This window comes from Mytilus galloprovincialis, chromosome 10, assembly GCF_965363235.1.
Source record: "Mytilus galloprovincialis chromosome 10, xbMytGall1.hap1.1, whole genome shotgun sequence".
NCBI classification, from domain to species: Eukaryota; Metazoa; Mollusca; class Bivalvia; order Mytilida; family Mytilidae; genus Mytilus; species Mytilus galloprovincialis.
Window position 1 is genome coordinate 38,526,713 of NC_134847.1, and position 12,927 is coordinate 38,539,639.

The following is a 12,927-nucleotide window of genomic DNA, read 5'->3' on the forward strand; positions in this document are numbered from 1 at the left end:
AAAATTAAGCCGTAGTATGCTCTGATTCGTCTGTCAAGTAACGTGATTGGAAATAATTTCTACATTATTCTAATCCTTTACAGGAGCGAAGCTCTGAACATATAAGGTTTTGTTGTGAACCAACTAATGACTTTTACATAAAGATTTTCCCTCACATGAAAACACAAGATTTTACAAGAATTCTGCTGACACCTGCCCTTTAAAATACACGGGGTGTAATGAAGCATACAACTCGCGCCGATTGTATATATTCTAAGCGTGACGGAATAGGGGGGCTCAGCAATGTGTAATGCGGTCCAAATATTAGTTTGAAACGAACCACGTAAAACATGCTGTTTCAGTTCCGCTTCACAGGGAGGTTACCTGACTTAACTTCCATCTTCACTGGTGGCAAGTTTGATGCGCATTGTATAAATATCATGATGGAATGATTGAAATAGATTTTTCTTATAATAAAGCTTTGAAATTAACTTTCAAGCCCAAACAAAGGCTTCATCTCTGTCAATATTAACGAAGCTCTGCAAACCACTGAAATAGTCGTGCGTGTTCTTCAACGTCTTGTAGACAGTTTGTTTACCTTCTCAAAACAGAGACAAAGCTGTGTGGCATCCGATAAGTGCATGTACAGGAGGCAATAGTTTACAAATGGTTGGAGAAAGTCACTTAGTTGGAATGTGAGAAAAAATATTCCCCCACCCTTTACTCTGCTAATGATCCCGATCTGCGCCCATAGCTCGTTTGTATGTGTCATATGTTGGTAGTAGTGAAAGCACAAAACAATCACATTCGTTCGTTTGTAATTTTTACGTAATTGACCTCATCTCGTGATTTGACTTTGCGTTATCAAAATCATGTTATTTTTTTTCTTTTCCATGTATTAATGATTTTGTTTATCTCTTATTTGGAATTCCACCACTGATTACTCGAGCGCCGCTGATGATGGGTCTGACGTGAATAAATTGTGCCTCTGATGATAAAGCGTCGGATCTTTGATAAATTTGTATGTATGCATTATTTTATACTGTTTTTTTTTTATTTGTAAACAAACATCTCTATAATTTGTTTAATTACCAAGTATAAGTAACTCTCTGTGTGGAAAAAATAATAACTACTGACTTTTACACCCTGGGATAATCAGGGATTTATGTGCTATTTGCAGATCAGAATTTTGAATGAATATATGTCATCTGAATATACGATAAGGTAAAAATGATCAAAAGAAAACGTGTCACATAATAAATCTTAGGTTAAGGACACAATTCTATGAGAGTAGTGGTTTTGATGTTTTCGAAATAATATTAACAGTACATTTTTTCTGAACCAGATGCGGATTTCGAAAATATGTATTTCATTGTTGATACCCAATAACACCGAAAAATATGTTGCTTCAAATTGTCTTCTGCAAAGATGTTGATGCGTGTAAAATGTATTTTTTTTTTCTAAAGCCATTTCAAATTTCCAAAGAAAGCGTTACTTCAATTTCTATATGTTTATGACTACAAAGTTACAGAATCATTGACATATCAGTACTACCCTGCTCATAGCATACTAATGATAATGAATAGTAATGTTTTGCTATACTGTTTTTACCACTTAAAATGAGATATAAGATTTTGCGAAACAAAAATCGTTCAATCTATTTATATTACAAAACAAATGTTCATAAATTTCTCCCCAATATTGCATATTGTAAGAAGTGTTAAACATAGTCGCAAAATTTATCGAGTCACTCTGGTACAAAAGATCGGACGACATTGTCTATTGGGCCATTGCAAATTGGACATTGGTTGTGCTGCTTCTTAAGACGTCGGCAACAAGATTCGCAAGTAGCCAAATGTCCACATGGCTGGATTGTTACTTCTAGCGGATTTAAACTACACTCAGTACAAAGCAGTCTTCGGTCGGTGGCAGAAGTACATGAACGATGTCCAGCGTCTGTAAAAATAAATATTACATGAAGTTATTATAATTATATGGATACATCAGATGGAGATCCCTCCGATATCTTTAGTCTCTTTAGCATATTTAGATTTTGTCACTAACGGGCAAGATATCAGAATACTTCAACAATACTGCAGTTGAAGACGAAATTTGATTCAAATGTCTCAATCTTTCTATGTGATATACAGACACATCACATACCTTTTCAGGCATACTTGACATAAGCGAAGCAAACTGATAAAAGTATATATGTTGTTGTTCAATAGAAAATAGCCTCAACTTTTATGATAAGGTGCATATATATATGTCTCCTGTATTTTAGGAAATTAAACAAGGACTAGGTATTCACACTTTTTTTTCTGAAGTGTAATGTAGTATAGTATGTAAACTCGGAGTGACTGTGCAATATTTAAAGAGCTGGTTTTTTTCGCATCCATCAAGATGTGTGTATGCTTCCAATATATAAAATTTTATATTTTTTACGTAGGATGCGCGTTCTGTCTACATAAGACTCATTTGTTGCGGTTAAATTTTAACAACCGAACGGTAAAATCAAATACAAATTTGAAGAGAAATAAAAGCCGACCATTTCTATAACATGTGCCAAAAATTGAAAGTATATTAATTCAAAAAAGTCAAATAAACTTATTTACATATCTTACACGCACCTTCTTGATAAGGGTATGGTGGTTTTGCGACCTGATCAAGTTGTGGCCTACTGGCCGACCTTGCAAAAACCGGGGGTTCCTCTTCAAACACTATCGACAATAGTTGAATTAAACCTAATAAATCAGAATCTGGCTGAAATATAATTAGTCAAGGTTTAATTAATATTTTTCCAACAAGATTGGCTTAATCTTACGTATCTGTACGCATACGATAATCGTACTATATGTGTTTTACAATTTCAGAAACCACATTGTACCAAGTTGTTGAAGCAGATTTTACTTTTGAAAATTCATGTGGTTTATTCCACCCAATAACCATGATAACAATACATAAGAAGACTGTTAGAAAAGAAACTATTTTGTACTGTATGATTTGAGCACTCAAACGTTGTATAATCTTCAAAACGATTCGTCTTAGTTCGTAATAAAACACAGTCAATTCTTATAACTTACCATCAATTTACGATCAATTAAAAAAGTGAATAATAAAATCTATATATATAAAATTTTTCGGAAAAACAAGTATTTGAAATGTTTGAGTTATGTACTATAGAATTCTTCGTCGAAATATTTAACTCAATTACATATCTGTTTTGTATGTACCACTCGGTCGACCAATCATAAATGTTATGTCAAACAATGGTCGTTTGGTACATGTTAAATAGCATGCCATGGAAAAGGTGAGCACAAAAATATGAGAATGAAGGAATATATGATGTGATTGTCTATAAATTATAAAACAAATATCATAAAGAACTATTAATACTATACGGTTATCAAGAATTACAAAGCTGATTTTTTTATGCATGACACCTCCCTTCAAAGAAAATTATAAACGATACTAATTTTAATGAATCAAAGAATGGCACCAGTAGTATACCGCTGTTCAAAAGTCATCAATCGATTTAGAGAAAACTTTAACTACAAACTAAAACCGAGGGAAATACACAAACCTTAGGAGGAAAACAACTGAACCTCAGCAACAATAATTAAATATTTAACAAAGAAGGAAAAATTTGTGCTTCCAAATATTAAAACATTTAGTGTCGGGCTGTTTGAAAGTTTGTTGACCTTTTATAAAAAAAAAAAAATAAGACACGGACTATATTTTTTATCATGTTGGTGCGATTGATATGGTTATGCATTAACGAATACATAAAGTCAGCACTTGGTATACATGGTAAAGTTTCACACAGATGCACAGACTAGTCTTGTTTAGGAATGGGAATTTTGAGTGCTAAAAATATCACATTTTGTTTTAATTTTCAAATACTAGTACACGTATTATAAAATCCCAACAATCTTATATACCTGTTGCACGTAAACAAGCTCTCTTTTCTAGGAAGTTTAATATTGCCGACCCTTAACAAAGCATCTCTGTTACTTTTGAGTCTTTCAGGACTCTAATTGATTGACATTAGTATATCTTTTGTTTTTAGTGTCATTCCGTTTACCGCGAAAACACTTTTAGCTCATTTTATTATTTACTTACATATTTCCAGTCGTGGAGATATGGCAGATCAACTTTACCGTTGGCATCTAAATTTGGTCCTTGTTTTATCACCATTATATTCGTAGGTTTCACATAAACTATAGGCGGGTTGTATGGATGTGTGTCAAGTAAAAATATTCCTATTGGTATGTTGAAAATATTACCTGCATTAAGAAACGTAATTATAAGGAACATCACGTAGGAATTATTTTGTTGATTTTCATCAAAACCGTTTCAAATGATTTGATCAATATTGTGTGGACCTTTATTCAGACAATAACAATCTAAAACCAAGGAGTAAACAGAGACTCATAAAACCAAAAGACATTAACATCAACAGTTATAAATAATAGATAAGAAACAAAACGAACTACACTAAAAACCGGGAGTGAAATCAGGTGCTCCGGAAGGGTAAGAATTTCCTGCATCGTATACGGCACCTATCGTGTTATTTCTTTGTTTATTTCTGTAATGATGGAAGGTTATCATGACTGAGGAAGAATATCAGATATGATTTCTGACACATTTTTGTCATATCGGCCAATCAGCTCATAGTGGCGACCGTAAAATTTCATTTGTGATGACCTTGATTTGATTGATTCATAGCCTCGGACTCATACGATGTATTAAGTATTATTTCCAGTCAAACATAACCCCTGTGAGTTTTAAAATTTGTTGTTTTGCTTTGTATGTTTTTTTATTGCATTGGTCGTCCTTGAACGCTTATTACATATATCATTTCGTCTGTTTTAAGTCTAATTGTATGAAATTCTGCGTCATTAATCAGTCATTGGTCTGATGGTACAACAACTTAAGTCATCAGTTTTAAATTCTTATGACTGCGATTTCAGGCTTTCGGATGGCATACACGACTTATATAGCTTTTTTTATCATCTATATGTATTTTTCAAAACTCAAATTTATTATTTTGGAAAAAAATTATCAGAGTAAACATAGAAAAACGTAAAATTTCCAAAATACTGAACTCCGAGGAAAATTCAAATAATACCTTTTGTTTTAAATGAAACTGTTACATTGAACAAAATAAACTGTTCAAAAGACAATATAAAAGACACATTATGTGAAATCTATAGTATTAGTTACACAGTGTAAAATTGTACGTATACGGGAATTTATCGGGTCACTAAAATTCATATTCGGTGACCCGATAAAGTTCGTATTAGGACAATTGCACACTGTGTAACGAATTTATCACGATTTTGTTATCACACCACCTATTTGTTGCTTTTTCATAATAAGTTTTTTTTCTTCTATGATACATTTTTTATAGAGTTAATTGAGTAAGGGATATAATTCGAATTAACTTAAGAAATAATCGCACTGCAATTTATTAGGACAATATGCGATTTTCTTTTAAATGTTCACTTTATTTCTATGATCTTTGTATTATTCATTTTGGTGCGTAGTACTGAATTAATAAGTTTAGCTCTTTCTGTCGATTTTGTGTATGTTCGAATGTTTGGTAGTTACACCACCGCCCCAACACCATTTAAATGTTTATAGAAATTTTGTACTAATGTATTATTCTTAAATATCTTGAAATACTTGATGCATGTCTTCCTTCGTATGCAGTCTTATAGATACAGCAAAGTCTGTTAAATGACCCATATATCTGCTAAAAATACAGGTAACTACGCTTTTGTATTCGTTGGTGTATATCTGTTTTGGTGCGAAGGTAATACAATAAAAATGCAAAGCGTATTCAACTTCATTAGGAAATCTTAAACACAAATACATTAATGACAAGGATGTACAAATTCTTCAATATTTTAGTTGCAAACAGGATGTCAACAGTCAAAAAAAGCAAAACAACTCAAAAGAATATATACCCGAGTAGTTAGCTCATTACTTTTTTTTTTAATTTCTACAGGTGTAACTAAGTAGGGAAATCACTATTACTATTATTAAATAATTAAACTGTGAAAATTCAAATGAACGAGTTTGCATTAGGTCGTGTAGCAAAGTAAAAACAAATACCTCTATAATGTATTGGTATCGTCCCATCCAAGTTAACCAGATCTTTTCGTGAACCATCATTAAATACTGAAATACAGATTAAACTATTAAATCTAAATAGTAGTTAATCATGGAAATGTGTTACCAACGAATGTCCTATTGTTTGTATGTATACAATATGTATTTGTATTCAAATTATAGTATAATTGACTGGCAGGTTGCATTGGAATTTCATTTTATTTAGGAACGTTTTTCATTACCTGTGTTTTAAATATACTTATACATATCCAAAAAATGAAGTATCATTCTTTCGACAGTAAAGTTCCTCAAAAGATCAAACAAATCAAAAAGTATATTCGAAAGTAGAATGAACTACATCAACATCAGACTCTACAAGATATAAAGAAAACATCAATAAAGAAATTTTATTTCCAGATGTAGAGGGTTGAAACAGGCATTATAGTACGAGATTAATATATTACATGTGGGCGCAAACTTTCACTAATCTATCTAAACCATATGTCGTAAAGTAAAACAAATACGAAGACCTCCACATGGCTGTTACAAACAAGATCACCAAATACAATTTAAGAGTACAATTTAGTAAGCAGGGTGAATGATTTACTCGGTACTACAGAAACCTTGATTACTTATTTAATCCTTATGTTCTTGAACACATAAGGCATCAACAAGGGACCTCCAACTCGTTCTATCTTTCGCGATTTTTTCTATTTGTTTCCAGGTGTAACCATGTCTTTTTATCTCTGCTGCTATATCTCTTCTCCATGTGCCTTTCGGTCTTCCAAGCGTTCTTATCCCTTGTGGTGTCCATGTCAATACCTTTTTTACATGCCGGTTGTTATCCATTCGCAGTATATGTCCAATATATTTCCACCGCCTTCTCATGATCTCATTCACTATATTCTTCACACCTGTTCTTTCTGACAGTTCACTGTTTGAAATCACACTTGGCCATCTGATGTTAATTATTCGTCTCAAAAAAGTAAAATCACAAAAATACTGAACTTAGAGGAAGATCAATTGGGAAAGTCCATAATCACAGCGTCCTTCGAATCCTCTGATTCGACTTTCTACTTTTTTGTTTGTTCTCCATGTTTCTGAACCGTACAACAGAACTGATCTAACATTGCTCACATACAATCTTATCTTTGTCTTTCTGGATATTTTTTGTTTTTCCATATGTTATTCAGGTTTTTGAATGTAGAAACTGCTTTGCCAATACGGATGTTAACTTCTATTTCAATCTTTCCTCCTGCATTAACTCTACTACCAAGATAATTGAATGAGTTTACTTGTTCTAGTTCTCCTCCGTTCACTGTTATTGCCTTATTGTTCTTTGTACCTATCTTCATCACCTTAGTTTTCTTTGCATTAATCTTTAGTCCTATTTTCGCTGCTTCTGATGTAACTTTATCTGTCTTTTTCTGCATGTGTTCATGTGTATGAGAAAAGAGGCTGATATCATCAGCAAAGTCCATGTTCTCTAAAAATGCTGTTAGTCCCCACTGTATACCATGATTTTCAGTTGTTGTCTTCTTCATTACCCAGTCAACCACAATATAAAGAGAAAAGGAGATATAAAGTATTCTTGTCTTACTCCAGATTTTATTAAAAACCAATCTGATAGTTTTCCATCATGTCTGACTGCACATCTAAAACTATCATACATTTCCATAATGATGTTAATTATTTTCTGTGGAATTCCATACATACTCATGATGTACCAAAGTGACTCTCTATGGACGGTATCGAAGGCTTTTTCGAAATCCACATAATTTATATATATGGGTGACCTCCATTCTCGTGCCTTATCTATAATAGTTCTCAGTATGAGGATGTTATCTATACGTGCACGGTTTGTTCTAAATCCATTTTGTCCTTCCCGTAGAATAGAATCGATTTTGTCTTTGATTCCTTCTACAATTATTCTAAAAAGAATCTTACCAGACACTGATAGTAAAGTAATTCCACGCTAGTTGTTACAATCTGCAAGTTTACCTTTATTTGGTAGTTTAATTATGATACCATCTTTCCACTGAGTAGGTAATATTTCTTTTCCCCATATTTCATTCAGCAAATCACGTAGGATATTCACGTTGAGATTTATGTCTGATTTTAGTACTTCTGCTGGTATGCCATCTACCCCAGGAGCTTTGTTGTTTTTAAGTTTTTATGCCCCACCTACGATAGTAGAGGGGCATTATGTTTTCTGGTCTGTGCGTCCGTTCGTCCGTCTGTCTGTTCGTTCGTCCGTCCGTCTGTTCGTTCGTCCGTCTGTCCCGCTTCAGGTTAAAGTTTTTGTGGTCAAGGTAGTTTTTGATGAAGTTGAAGAACAATCAACTTGAAACTTAGTATACATGTGCCCTATGATATGATCTTTCTAATTTAAATGCCAAATTAGAGTTTTGATCCCAATTTTACGGTTCACTGAACATAGAAAATGATAGTGCAAATTTCAGGTTAAAGTTTTTGGTCAAGGTAGTTTTTGATAAAGTAGAAGTCCAATCAACTTGAAACTTAGTATACATTTTCCCTTTGATAAGATCATTCTAATTTTAATGCAAAATTAGAGAATTTATTCCAATTTCACGGTCCACTAAACATAGAAAATGATAGTGCGAGTGGGGCATCCGTGTACTGTGGACACATTCTTGTTTAATGGCTGCTTTGATCTCATCATCTGTTATGAGTCCCATTTCTATGTCTATTGGTAGTGGAGCTTCCTCTGTCCTGTCAACTGAAATTACTGGTTCAGGCCTATTCAACACCTCTTCAAAATGCTCCTTCCATCTTTCCAGTTGTTTCTCAAATTTGCATATTGTCTGACCATCTTTATCTTTGATGTTGGTACTGTTGGTATTTACCCTGCCACGAAGTTGTTTTGTAATGTTATATAGCTTTTTCATATCTCCAACTTTACATGCATTTTCAGCCTCTTCTGCAATCTTATCTATGTATGCCTTTTTGTCTGCCTTTTCATTCTTTTTCACTTCTTTTTCCTTACTGTTATATAGATCTTTCATTCCCTCTTGTTGTTCTCCTGTTGCTTGGTTGGTTTTTGATTTTAATGCTTTTCTTTCCATAACTAGAGCCCAGGTTTTTTTCAGATATCCATTCCGCTCTTTCTTTATTATTGTAACCTAAGATGTCTTCACTTGTATTTAAATAAATTTCACTCATATGTTGCCATTTAGAGTTTATGTCAATCTCATTTTCTTCAAGTTGTAAGACCTCAAATCTGTTCTTCAGTTCTATATTGAAGTTGTGTTGTATTTAAGGTTGTTTAAGTTTTTCATGATCTTGCTTGGTGTTTTGCATTTATTTTTCCTTAATTTTAGTCTGATCTTTCCAATGACTAGGTGATGATCGCTGTATACATCTGCACCTCTTTTAACTTTCACATCTAATAATGATGACCTCCATTTCTTGTTAATCAGTATGTGATCAATCTGGTTTTTCACTTTCCCATTTGGAGACACCCATGTGGTTTTGTATATGTTTTTATGTTCAAAGATTGTTCCCCCAATTATCAGATTGTTCATAGTACACATCTCTACTAATATTTCACCATTGAAATTAATTTCTCTAAGCCCATGTTTTCCCATCACTTCTTCTGAACCTATGCTAGTTGAACCTACTTTTGCATTAAAATCTCAAATGATGGTAAGTACGTCATGCCTTGGTGTGTTCATTATGATCTGATTTAATTCATCATAAAAATTCTCTTTCTCATTATCTGTATCATTTGTTGGGACATAGCATTGAATAACGGTCATGTGCCCATAACTGGTCTTCATTCGTATTTTCATTATTCTTTCATTTATTGCTATCCATTCTACAACCGACTTGCTTGCTCTCTTACTCAATAGAATAGCTACTTCTTCCTGGTGTCTACCCTCTGTACGTCCTGAATAATAAATGTCTGTACCTGAATTGTGTTTAAATTTTCTTGAATCAGTCCATCTGCATTCACTAACACCCAATATATCAAGCTTGAATCTCTTCATTTCCTTAATTGTTTGAGCAGTTCTGCTTGTTTCGTTCATAGTTCTAACATTCCAACAACCAAATTTTAACGTTTGTTTAGGAGACAGAAGATAGTTTCTCGGAGTCTTGTCGCTCGTCATAGGCTGCATTCCTGCAGAGAGGTTTCCATCTGTCTACACCAAACTAATTGATTTTCACTTGTTTCTGTTTCTGTAGCATAAGTTTCTTTCCGTGGCTGAGTAGCTAGCCTAGCGCACAACCCCCTTACCAGGAGGTCCAGGGATTTATTCATCAAGGTTTCCTTCCTTTAGATGAGTCGCTAGCCAAAGCTTTTGACTCCCATCTTGCCATTGGTTTTGTATCGAGTTTTCCTTCTCTTAGATGAACTGCCTTAACAGAGCTATGATCTTCATCTGACCAACTATTCACCCATAGCTGGGGCAAGGTTGATGAATGCTAGGCCATGTCCACACGCCGGTTGGCCTACACACTGCATCTCTTGGGCCCTTGCTGCTCCGAGATCCTCTACAATTTGGCCTAGGATGCTAGACCCTAGTTACCGTGTGCTGTCGTGAGGCAAAAAGACTTACCACTCTGCTTTCTCTTCATCTGCAAAAGCATGCTAGCCAGCTGTGATAGAGAACATATGGTTCTTACCACACTAGACGCATGCACTATCCTGTGGACAAACCACCAACCTTGATTAGGTGTTATATTTAATACTGCTCAGGAAAACAAAACATAGAAAGAGATACAGAAGGTTTCTAAAACGAAATAGTGATTATTTACTTAATTTATGTTTGGATAATAGTTGTCAAAAGTACCAGGATTATAATTTAGTACGCCAAACTCGCGTTTCGTCTACATATAAGACTCATCAGTGACGCTCATGTCAAAATATTTATAAAGCCAAACAAGTACAAAGTAGTTGAAGAGCATTGAGGATTCAAAATTTCAAAAAGTTGTCCCAAATATGGCTAAGGTAATCTATGTCTGGGATAAGAAAATCCTTAGTTTTTCGAAAAAAATCAAAAGTTTTGTAAACAGGAAATTTATAAAAATGACCACATTTTTGATATTCATGTCAACACCGAGGTGTTGACTACTGGGCTGGTGATACCCTCGGGGTCAAAACGTCCTCCAGCAGTGGCATCGACCCAGTAGTGTAAATAGTTATCAAAAGTACCAGGATTATAATTTAGTACGCCAAACGCGCGTTTCGTCTACAGATTAGACTCATCAGTGACGCTCATGTCAAAATATTTATAAAGCCAAACAAGTACAAAGTTGAAGAGCATTGAGGATTCAAAATTCCAAAAAGTTGTCCCAAATATGGCTAAGGTAATCTATGTCTGGGATAAGGAAATCCTTAGTTTTTCGAAAAATTCCAAAAGTTTGGTAAACAGAAAATTTATAAAAATGACCACATTATTGATATTCATGTCAACACCGAAGTGTTGACTACTGGGCTGGTGATACCCTCGGGGACGAAACGTCCACCAGCAGTGGATAAAAGAAACTCTCTTAACTTGCTCTTACATGTTACTTACTGAATGGCCCATGGCTTGGTCTCAAGTCTTTATATTGAGAGAACACTGCCAAAATGTCCTGTTTTGCTAAATCTGCATCTTTGTACTGAAATTGCAATAAAGTATTTCATTTAAGTGAGCATATACTGGGAAATGAAGTTTCAACGATGAATTTGCATGGAACAAAATTGGAAATAATATTGTTATGACATGTGCCTTATATTGCGCATGTAAAAAAACTATCTCAATTTGAATTTAAATAATCAGGCCTTGTTTATTACTAGAGAGATCATACTGATTGTCGAAAAGCGGACCAGAAGGCCTGAAATTGCTACTGTCATAGTTATAAGTTAAAAAAAAGTACAGGAAACATTATTCGAAAAAGATGAAGGAAATAATATGTTGGCCGAGATTAATCGACTAAACTTGAATATAGAAATATACTAACCTTGGAGAGATACAATTTCAGTATCTGTGCATTACTTCCCATATTTAATACTTTGTAGTTATAACTTAACTTTATAACACCGCAAACTAAACTAAAAATGTTTAAAGTCTATTAATATTTCTGGGAAAGAAAATGAAAGAAGGAAAAGGTCAAATCTATTTTAAAGTGGGACTTCCCGGTGACTAGGTTTTAAATTTATCGATGAGAAAAAAAGATTTAAAAAAAATATAACTTTCTTGTGGATTCGTATACATATGAAATCGTTACAGTATTCATTATTATAAATAGATTGTAATGTCTCTTTGAGGGGTCATTTTTCATCCTTTTTTTCTTATTTTGTTCCCTATTTACTAGTAATCTATAAAGAAGATAACAATAATTATGGTTTGAAAAATGAAATGTCATATACATGTGTAATCGATAAAATTGCACTTGAAATGCTTAGGTGGCAGGAACCAGTTTTGGTGTACCAGAACATGTGTCCCACGCAGACATTTTGTTATAGTTAAGTATTGAGGTATATAATTGCATCATGTGGACTGAAGAAATAAATGAATGTAAATTCTAGGCTATTGTACTACACAAGTAAGTAGTTGCATACACAGGTTGGGGATTTCCTTCACATATAGTTCCAATCAGATGTCAAAATGTGGTCTCCTCATTGACGGCATCCAATCAAAGTGGGGAAAAAATTCAGTTTTATGTAAACAAAAATATCTTGAGATTTTGATGGTAAAGATAGGTTCGGACAAGGCTCTAAGTCACTGAATATCCTTTCTCTCTTGAATTTTGGCTAAAATTCCTGTCGGCTTAAAGCAGGATTCTGCAGGTGAGGACTATATTGGTATCAGAGCATCACATTTT

General features: G+C 33.8%; 1 protein-coding gene across 3 annotated transcripts; it reads right to left on the bottom strand.

Annotated features, from left to right (window-relative positions):
* Nucleotides 1-1,474: 1,474 nt before the first annotated feature.
* LOC143049143 (tumor susceptibility gene 101 protein-like) lies at nucleotides 1,475-12,196 on the bottom strand. Of its 3 annotated transcripts, XM_076222892.1 has the most exons (6): nucleotides 12,064-12,196; nucleotides 11,637-11,721; nucleotides 6,100-6,165; nucleotides 4,102-4,265; nucleotides 2,610-2,742; nucleotides 1,475-1,935 (listed from the first exon to the last, which is right to left on the bottom strand). In XM_076222892.1, the coding sequence occupies exons 1-6, from the start codon at nucleotides 12,103-12,105 to the stop codon at nucleotides 1,727-1,729; spliced, it is 699 nt and encodes a 232-aa protein (XP_076079007.1). In that variant the 5' UTR covers nucleotides 12,106-12,196; the 3' UTR covers nucleotides 1,475-1,726. The 3 variants fall into 3 exon arrangements, with proteins under 3 accessions (XP_076079007.1, XP_076079009.1, XP_076079008.1); XM_076222893.1 differs by lacking the exon at nucleotides 2,610-2,742 and having other exon boundaries at nucleotides 1,811-1,935; XM_076222894.1 differs by lacking the exons at nucleotides 2,610-2,742; nucleotides 4,102-4,265.
* Between the last annotated feature and the right edge of the window lie 731 nt (nucleotides 12,197-12,927).